At 66.1% G+C, this 9,761-nt stretch overlaps 1 protein-coding gene across 2 annotated transcripts; it reads right to left on the bottom strand.

The window, feature by feature from the left end:
* Nucleotides 1-1,525: 1,525 nt before the first annotated feature.
* LOC142824301 (N-acetyltransferase family 8 member 3-like) lies at nucleotides 1,526-9,598 on the bottom strand. 2 transcript variants are annotated; one of them, XM_075916068.1, is made up of 2 exons: nucleotides 9,352-9,598; nucleotides 1,526-5,103 (listed from the first exon to the last, which is right to left on the bottom strand). In XM_075916068.1, exon 2 carries the CDS (start codon nucleotides 4,309-4,311, stop codon nucleotides 2,218-2,220), a length of 2,094 nt encoding a protein of 697 aa, XP_075772183.1. In that variant the 5' UTR covers nucleotides 4,312-5,103; nucleotides 9,352-9,598; the 3' UTR covers nucleotides 1,526-2,217. The 2 variants fall into 2 exon arrangements, with proteins under 2 accessions (XP_075772183.1, XP_075772184.1); XM_075916069.1 differs by lacking the exon at nucleotides 1,526-5,103 and adding an exon at nucleotides 5,313-6,093 and having other exon boundaries at nucleotides 9,352-9,509.
* Between the last annotated feature and the right edge of the window lie 163 nt (nucleotides 9,599-9,761).

Raw genomic sequence — 9,761 nt, 5'->3', positions numbered from 1 at the left:
CTGTGAACGAGGGGAGACTGTGTCCTGCTGCCCTTTCTGCCGGGGGGCTGCTGGTGGCGCCTGCCTCCTGGGCAGCAGGCCGGGCCGGGGGCTGACGGGGCCGGGGCCAGACCCAGCCGAGGCCGTGGGGGGCTGGTTGTGCCCGACGGAGGCGGAGTGGCCCTTTGCTCGGGCCGGCTCCCCGCAGGGCTGCTGTAGCTCTTCAGCCTCCCCGGGACCGGGGGTGGGGCTGGACCCAGCTCTGCCCCATAGCTGCCGTGGGCTGTGAGCAAAGCGCCCCTCCCTACCCCCACCATTGTCACAAGGCCCTTTCCCTGCTGTGGAGCAGACCACGGGCAGGAAGTGCGCCAAGCGGCCAGTGCACTGGGGGGGGGCGGTGTGCGGAGCTGGGGGTAGTGTGGGGGCACGGTGGTACTGTGCGAGGCTGTGGGGGAGGGTGTCGTGCAGAGCTGGGGGGTGGTGAGGCTGCAAGGGAGAGGTGGGTGAGGCTGACGGGGTGGCGTGCAGAGCTGGGGGGTGGCGAGGCTGCGAGGGAGAGGTGGGTGAGGCTGACGGGGTGGCGTGCAGAGCTGGGGGGGTGGCGAGGCTGCGAGGGAGAGGTGGGTGAGGCTGACGGGGTGGCGTGCAGAGCTGGGGGGGTGGCGAGGCTGCGAGGGAGAGGTGGGTGAGGCTGACGGGGTGGCGTGCAGAGCTGGGGGGTGGCGAGGCTGCGAGGGAGAGGTGGGTGAGGCTGACGGGGTGGCGTGCAGAGCTGGGGGGTGGCGAGGCTGCGAGGGAGAGGTGGGTGAGGCTGACGGGGTGTCGTGCAGAGCTGGGGGGGTGGCGAGGCTGCGAGGGAGAGGTGGGTGAGGCTGACGGGGTGGCGTGCAGAGCTGGGGGGTGGCGAGGCTGCGAGGGAGAGGTGGGTGAGGCTGACGGGGTGGCGTGCAGAGCTGGGGGGGTGGCGAGGCTGCGAGGGAGAGGTGGGTGAGGCTGACGGGGTGGCGTGCAGAGCTGGGGGGTGGCGAGGCTGCGAGGGAGAGGTGGGTGAGGCTGACGGGGTGGCGTGCAGAGCTGGGGGGTGGCGAGGCTGCGAGGGAGAGGTGGGTGAGGCTGACGGGGTGGCGTGCAGAGCTGGGGGGTGGCGAGGCTGCGAGGGAGAGGTGGGTGAGGCTGACGGGGTGGCGTGCAGAGCTGGGGGGTGGCGAGGCTGCGAGGGAGAGGTGGGTGAGGCTGACGGGGTGGCGTGCAGAGCTGGGGGGGTGGCGAGGCTGCGAGGGAGAGGTGGGTGAGGCTGACGGGGTGGCGTGCAGAGCTGGGGGGTGGCGAGGCTGCGAGGGAGAGGTGGGTGAGGCTGACGGGGTGGCGTGCAGAGCTGGGGGGGTGGCGAGGCTGCGAGGGAGAGGTGGGTGAGGCTGACGGGGTGGCGTGCAGAGCTGGGGGGTGGCGAGGCTGCGAGGGAGAGGTGGGTGAGGCCGACGGGGTGGCGTGCAGAGCTGGGGGGTGGCGAGGCTGCGAGGGAGAGGTGGGTGAGGCCGACGGGGTGGCGTGCAGAGCTGGGGGGTGGCGAGGCTGCGAGGGAGAGGTGGGTGAGGCTGACGGGGTGGCGTGCAGAGCTGGGGGGTGGCGAGGCTGCGAGGGAGAGGTGGGTGAGGCTGACGGGGTGGCGTGCAGAGCTGGGGGGTGGCGAGGCTGCGAGGGAGAGGTGGGTGAGGCTGACGGGGTGGCGTGCAGAGCTGGGGGGTGGCGAGGCTGCGAGGGAGAGGTGGGTGAGGCTGACGGGGTGGCGTGCAGAGCTGGGGGGGTGGCGAGGCTGCGAGGGAGAGGTGGGTGAGGCTGACGGGGTGTCGTGCAGAGCTGGGGGGTGGCAAGGCTGCGAGGGAGAGGTGGGTGAGGCTGACGGGGTGGCGTGCTGAGCTGGGGGGGGTGGTGAGGCTGCGAGGGAGAGGTGGGTGAGGCTGACGGGGTGGCGTTGTGCAGGGCTGGGGGGTAGCAGGGCTATGGAGGGGTGTCATCGTGCTGGCTGTGGGTGGGCATGTGGGATGGGGCAGCCTGGCCCCCTTGGCTCCTCCAGGCCCCGGCCCTGCACTTGCTGGGGCACGTGAAGAATCGGGCACCAGGGTGGCTCCTTTTTGGGCACTCTAGGGCCTGGGGGGAGCTTCGAGTTCTCTGCCCCCACCCCCTGGGAAAAGCTGTAAGCGACTCCGGCCGAGCTCTTCCCCCTGCCCAGTGGCTACCTCAGGCTGGGGGGGCAAGTCCAGCATCAGGCACTAGCGAGGGAGTTTGGCTTGGTGGCGGTGAGTTCCGCAGGCTCCTGCAGTGTGTGTGTGTTGCAGCACAGTGTGTGGGAGTGTGACGCAGTGCAAGGGTGTGACACAGGATGGGGGTATGTGACGCAGTGCAAGGGTGTGACACGGGATGGGGGTATGTGACGCGGTGCAAGGGTGTGACACGGGATGGGGGTATGTGACGCGGTGCAAGGGTGTGACACGGGATGGGGGTTATGTGGTGCAGTGCAGGGGTGTGACACGGTGTAAGGGTGTGACGCGGTATGGGGGTATGTGGTGCAGTGCAAGGGTGTGACACGGTATGGGGGTATGTGGTGCAGTGCAAGGGTGTGACACGGGATGGGGGTATGTGACGCGGTGCAAGGGTGTGACACGGTATGGGGGTATGTGACGCGGTGCAAGGGTGTGACACGGTATGGGGGTATGTGGTGCGGTGCAAGGGGGTGACACGGTATGGGGGTATGTGACGCAGTGCAGGGGTGTGACACGGTATGGGGGTATGTGGTGCAGTGCAAGGGGTGTGACATGGTATGGGGGTATGTGGTGCAGTGCAAGGGGTGTGACGCGGTGCAAGGGGTGTGACGCGGTGTAAGGGTGTGACATGGTATGGGGGTATGTGGTGCAGTGGAAGGGGTGTGACACGGTATGGGGGTATGTGATGCAGTGCAGGGGTGTGACACGGTATGCGGTGCGGTGCAAGGGGTGTGACACGGTATGCGGGTATGTGATGCAGTGCAGGGGTGTGACACGGTATGGGGGCATGTGGTGCGGTGCAAGGGGTGTGACGCGATGCAAGGGTGTGACACGGTATGGGGGTATGTGGTGCAGTGCAAGGGGTGTGACGCAGTATGGGGGTATGTGGTGCAGTGGAGGGGGTGTGACGCAGTGCAAGGGTGTGACACAGTATGGGGGTATGTGACGCAGTGCAGGGGTGTGACACGGTATGGGGGTATGTGGTGCAGTGGAAGGGGTGTGACGCGGTATGGAGGTATGTGACGCAGTGCAGGGGTGTGACACGGTATGGGGGTATGTGGTGCAGTGCAAGGGGTGTGACGCAGTATGGGGGTATGTGGTGCAGTGCAAGGGGTGTGACACGGTGTAAGGGTGTGACACAGTATGGGGGTATGTGACGCAGTGCAGGAGTGTGACACGGTATGGAGGTATGTGGTGCGGTGCAAGAGGTGTGATGCGATGCAAGGATGTGACACGGTATGGGGGTATGTGGTGCGGTGCAAGGGGTGTGACGCAGTGCAAGGGTGTGACACAGTATGGGGGTATGTGGTGCAGTGCAAGGGTGTGACACGGTATGGGGGTATGTGGTGCAGTGCAGGGGTGTGACACGGTATGGGGGTATGTGGTGCAGTGCAAGGGGTGTGACGCGGTGTAAGGGTGTGACATGGTATGGGGGTATGTGGTGCAGTGGAAGGGGTGTGACGCGGTATGGCGGTATGTGGTGCGGTGCAAGGGGTGTGACGCGATGCAAGGGTGTGACACGGTATGGGGGTATGTGGTGGAGTGCAAGGGTGTGACACAGTATGGGGGTATGTGATGCAGTGCAGGGGTGTGACAAGGTATGGGGGTATGTGACGCAGTGGAAGGGGTGTGACGCGGTGCAAGGGTGTGATGAAGCATGCAGGGGTGTGACGCAGTGGAAGGGGTGTGACGCGGTGCAAGGTTGTGATGAAGCATGCAGGGGTGACGCGGTGCAGGGGTGTGACACGGTATGGGGGTATGTGACGCAGTGGAAGGGGTGTGACGCGGTGCAGGGGTGTGATGAAGCATGCAGGGGTGTGACGCGGTGCCCACCGCTTCTCGGGGTTGCTGGGGTGGGTGGGGACAGGCGGCTCGGCCCCACGTGGGAGGTTGGGCGGCGCCGACCCTGGGGCAGGCCACGCACCGAGAGCTGCAGTCCCCGCCCGGCGCGGAAAGCGGGGGGCCGGCTACAGGCAGGAGCGTCAAGGGGCAGCGCTGCCACGTCTGGGGGGGGGGGGGAGCTCGACAGCAGGGGCAAACAGGGAAGCTTGTGCAGCTGCCCCGCCCCCATCCCAGCCTGGGCCCTTGTGGCACCAGGTGGGTGTTTGAACACAGCTGCCCCCCCCCCCCCGCCCCGCACTTGGCAGCCCCTGGGTGGGCAGAACCGACTCCCCCCCACCCCTCCCCCACGAGGGTCGGGGCGTCTCTGCAGGAGCCTTTGCTGGGTCCCCTCACCCTGGCACCTCCCACCTTTTAATGTGGCTGCTCTCTGCTGGGGGCAGGGCCTGAGGTACAACCAGGCTAAGTGAGTGGCCCAGGGCCTCCCAGGCAGGCTGTGGCAGAGCAGGGAGTGGCGCCTGGCTGGAGCCAGTGTCCCAGCTGCCTCACCAGGGCAGGGTTGAAGCCAGGCACTGCTCTGTGGCCTGCGGCAGGGCCTGCTCACCCGCTCTGGGCAGCAGGAAGCTGCCGGCAATGGCAAGGTACCCGGCCAAGGGCCCCGTGCACTGGCGCCTCCTAGGTCCAGTCTGAGCTGGCAGGTCCCTGACACGGGCGTGGGACCAGCCGCCGTGTGGCCACGCCCTTAGTGCCGGGGACACGGCCCTCGGACCGCACTGCGCTGCCGCCATGGGAGGCGCTCTCACCCTACCATGTGCCCTGGGCTGTGGCTCAGGCGGAGAGGCCAAAGAAAGCCAAGCACGTCTGTCCCCCCGTCCCAGAACATGCCACCATGGAAAGGTGGGACACTGGAAACCCAGCGCAGGAAGCAACATGCAGCCTACCTGTGGAACTCTCTGCTGCTTGACGCTCGTGAGGGCCAAGAGCCAAGGCCTGGCCATTTTAGTGGCTGCCAGGAGATGTGAACCTGTCAAAGTTCAGTGGGTGAAACTGCAAATGGAGGTTTCCTTGCCAGGACTGCCTGATCTGTGTGAGATCAGGCCTCCGTTGGAACTGCTGCGCGAGTGCAGGCGAGTCTGGTCCAGAGCAGCTGAGCTCCCGGGGGGCAGTTCAGCCCCAGCAGGTCCAGGGGACGGGTGGGTAACGGGGCCGCTCAAGGACAGCGTCACACACCAGCCTTCTCTGCTCCCTTTATTCCTCAGTGAGAAGGGGGCTCAAAGGGACAAAACCAGCAGCGAGGCCCCGGGCAAAGCGCCCGGCGCGACCCTGCCTCAGTCAGAGTCTGGCAGCTCAAAGCGGTAGCAGAAGACGGGGAAGCGCAGCAGCTGGGCCAGGCGGGATGGGAAGTACTCGGACTGCTTCCGGAAGCCCACGCTCTCGTACAGATGCTGGGCCGCGCGCTGGGCCAGGGAGGTGCTGAGCACCACGGCGCCGTAGCCGCGCTCCCGGGCAAAGCGCAGGACCGTGCCGCAGAGCGCCCTGGCGATGCCCCGGCCCCGGTGCTCCTGCCCCACCGACATGCGCTTCAGCTCCAGCGCCGTCCCCCCTTCGCTGGGCTTCTCCAGCGGGACAGCGGCCACCATGCCCAGCACCGTCCCGTCAGCCTCCGCCACCCACAGGCAGGAGTCCACGGCCTCCAGGTAGGTCCTCCGGATGTCCAGCAGGTCGCTGGCCAGGGACTGCTGGACATACTGGGCCCAGAGGGAGTGGAGGTGCCACCAGCTCCCGGCCAGGGCCAGCAGCAGCGCCCCCAGGGCCAGCAGCAGGGAGCCGGAGGCCGCCAGCACAGCCAGGAAGAGGCCCAGGAAGAACAGCTGAGCCGGGGGGCTGTTCAGCAGGTGGCGGTAGCTGGTGGGAGCGTGCTCCCTCATGCCGCGGGTGAACAGGGTGCGCACGGCCGCGTAGTCGCTGTCCTCGTACGGCCGGATGCGGTACGGGGCCATGGCGGCCCGGGGCCCTAGGACAGAGCACAGAGCACGGGTAGAGCCGGGGCCTTGACGCTGCGCCAGCGCTTCCCATGGCGCCGGGGGGCGCAGCAGCAGCCCAGGGCCAAAGCGAGTCACTCGGATGCGCCTCAGGCTCCCGCTGCCAGCTAGGGGCACCGCCCCCAGCCCTGCCCCCCAGAGGCACCGCCCCCCACACCGCCCCCAGCCCTGGCCCCCAGAGGCACCGTCCCCCCTGCACTGCCCCCCCATACTGCCCACCCCCAGCCCTGCCCCCCAGTGGCACTGCCCGCCCCCAACTCTGCCCCCCAGAGGCACCGCCCCCAGCCCTGCCCCCCAGAGGCACCGTACTCCCTGCACTGCCCCCCCATACTGCCCGCCCCCAGCCCTGCCCCCCAGAGGCACCGTCCTCCCTGCACTGCCCCCAGCCCTGCCCCCCCAGTGGCACCGCCCCCAGTCTTGCCCCCCAGCGGCACTGCCCCCCATCACTGACACCCGGCAACCTCCCCAGCCCTGCCAGCTACCCGCACTGCCCCCCCATTACTGATGCCTGGCAAACACGCCCCCCCAGCTCTGTCATCTCTTCACCCCCACCTCACCTCTCCCCAGGAGCCTGCTAGTCACCCCACCCCCTGCCTCACGCCTGGGGGGCAGGGGCATGGACAGGGCCAGATTAAGACCTTTCGAGGCACTAAGCACTGAAAAGATTAGGGCCCCCCCATATGACACTAAGCTGGGGGGAGAGGTAGATACGCTTAAGGCCAGAGATAGTGTCCAGAGTGACCTAGACAAATTGGAGGATTGGGCCACTAGAAATCTCATGAGATTCAACAAAGACAAGTGTAGAGTCCTGCACTTGGGACGGAAGAATCCCAAGCATTGGTACAGGCTGGGGACCAGCCAGTTAAGTAGCAGTTCTGCAGAAAAGGCCCTGGGGGTTACAGTGGATGAGAAGCTGGAGATGAGTCAACAGGGGCCCTTGTAGCCAAGAAGGCTAATGGCATATTAGGTTGCATTAAGAGGAGCATTGCCAGCAGATCCAGAGATGTCATCATTCCCCTTTATTCGGCTTTGGTGAGGCCACATCTGGAGTATTGTGTCCAGTTCTGGGCCCCCCACTACAGAAAGGACGTGGACGCATTGGAGAGGGTCCAGTGGAGGGCGACCAAAATGATTAGGGGGCTGGAGCATATGATTTATGAGGAGAGGCTGAGGGACTTGGGTCTGTTTAGTCTGCAGAAGTGAAGAGTGAGGGGGGATTTGAGAGCAGCCTGCAACTTCCTGCAGGGGGGTTCCAAAGAGGCTGGAGAGAGGCTGTTCTCAGTGGTGACAGATGCAGAACAAGGAGCAATGGGCTCAAGTTGTGGTGGGAGAGGTCCAGGTTGGAGATTAGGAAAAACTCTTTCCCTAGGCGGGTGGTGAAGCACTGGAATGGGTTACCTAGGGAAGTAGTGGAGTCTCCATCCCTAGAGGTGTTTAAGTCTCGGCTTGACAAAGCCCTGGCCGGGTTGATTTAGTTGGGATTGGTCCTGCCTAGAGCAGGGGGCTGGACTTGACCTTCTGGGGTCTCTTCCAGTTCTATGATTCGATGATAAGGGGATGGTTTGATGAGATAACAGGATCTTGGTAGCTAATTGACCATTCACTATCAGTGGGAAATAGGTCAATGGAGGGATGATAGGAGTTACTATAGGGAACTTTCTGGGTGTCTGGCTGGTGAGTCTTGCCCACATGCTCAGGGTTTAGCTGATCGCCATATTTGGGGTCAGGAAGGAATTTTCCTCCAGGGTAGATTGGCAGAGACCCTGGAGGTTTTTCATCTTCCTCTGTAGCATGGGGCGCAGATCACAGCTGGAGGATTCTCTGCATCTTGGGGCCTTCAAAGTATTTGAAGGCTTCAATATCTGAGATCTAGGTGAGAGGATTATTCTAGGAGGGGTGGGTGAGATTCTGTGGCCTGCACTGTGCAGGGGGTCAGACTAGATGATCATAATGGTCCCTTCTGACCTTAAAGTCTATGAGTCTATGAATACGTAATTCAAAATACAAAGAATACTAGACTGTCAAATATTTATTTATTTTTTGGTGCCCCTGCTTTGCTGGTGCCCTAAGCAAGTGCTTAGTCTGCCTCTTGGGTAATCCAGCCCTGGTCACGGGGCAGCTGCGTCCCAGGGCTAGTGGGGCAACCCAGGCTCCCTGCCCAGCGGCCAGAGAAGGGAACTAGGGCCGCCGCAGCGCAGTCGATTAACCAGCCGCCAAAGCCTCCAGGTTAATGCTACAGCCCCCCCGCCTCCCCCCACTAAGGCTACAGCCCCCCCCACTAAGGCTATAGCCCCCCCCCCCCCACTAAGGCTACATCTCCATCGCCCAGTCGTGCGCAAGAACACGCAAATGAGCTCCCAGGCACGCTGGTTCTGCGCGATTAGCCCCGCGCAGCCAGGGCGCAGCAGGCCCGGAGCAGAGACCTGCCGCCCTGGGTGCGGGGCCGCCACGCGCAGGGCAGCTCATGGGAAGGGACCCCGAGGCCCCTGCTCCCTTGTGCAGCCGGTGCCTTCCCAGCGGGCACGGGGCTGCGGGCGGCCTCGCAGGAGCGGCTGGAGGCTGCCGGGGGCAGAGCGCGGTGCCTGTGCCCGACCCTTCGCCTCCGCGGGCCCCTCGCTCTCCCAGCTCGGCCAGGGCCGGGGCAGGCGCTCGGGGCCAGTTTTACTGTGGCCCTGCCTCCAGCTGATGAGTAACGCCCCCGCTTCCCGCCCGGCCGTGCCCTGCCCCCAGCTGATGAGTAACGCCCCCGCTTCCCGCCCGGCCGCGCCCTGCCCCCAGCGGCCCTCGGGCAGCACCGGCCCCGCCTTGCGCCGCGGGGGGAGCCGAGTCGCTGCTCGCCCGGTCCCGCCCGCCCTGAGACCTGGGTCCCGCCTGCTCCCCGCCCCCGCCCGGCCCCCGCCCGGCCCCCAGCTCCCCTCCCCCGCGCGGCCCCCCCGCTCCTCTCCCCCGCCCGGCCCCCGCCCGCCCTGAGACCTGGGTCCCGCCTGCTCCCCCCCCCCCGCCCGGCCCCCCCGCTCCTCTTCCCCGCCCGGCCCCGCCCGCCCTGAGACCTGGGTCCCGCCTGCTCCCCGCCCCCGCCCGGCCCCCGCCCGGCCAGGCAGCCGGGATGCAGCCGCCGAGCCCGGGCAGCCAGGGGCCGCTTTCGGGCCAAGCCCGCGTCAGCCAGCCGGACCCCGCGGCCCGCACCCGGGGGCTGGGTCTCCCGTGGACCCCGCGCGGCCCGCACTTACCGGGAGCGCAGGGCCAAGGCCCGCGGCGGTCGGTGCCCAGGAGGCGGGTGCGCGTCGCGGCTGCAGCCCCGCGTCCGTCCGCGTCCTCGCCAGGCAGCGAAAGCGAAAGGGAACCGCGCACCCGCTAGGTCCTCTGCGTGGGGGGTTGGGGGGTGTGTCTGTGTGTGCGCGCATCTCAGTGTGTGTGTGTGTGTCTGTGTGTGCGCGCATCTCAGTGTGTGTGTGTGTGTCTGTGTGTGCGCGCATCTCAGTGTGTGTGTGTGTGTGTGCGCGCGCGCGCGCATCTCAGTGTCTGTGTCTGTGTGTGTCTGTGCGCGCATCTCAGTGTGTGTGTCTGTGTGTGTCTGTGCGCGCGTGCATCTCAGTGTGTGTGTGTGTGTCTGTGCGCGCGCGCATCTCAGTGTGTGTGT

Source organism: Pelodiscus sinensis, unplaced genomic scaffold (assembly GCF_049634645.1).
Source record: "Pelodiscus sinensis isolate JC-2024 unplaced genomic scaffold, ASM4963464v1 ctg76, whole genome shotgun sequence".
Taxonomy (NCBI): Eukaryota; Metazoa; Chordata; order Testudines; family Trionychidae; genus Pelodiscus; species Pelodiscus sinensis.
Note: the sequence above shows the minus strand (reverse complement) of the source record. Positions and strands in the feature narration are given on the sequence as shown.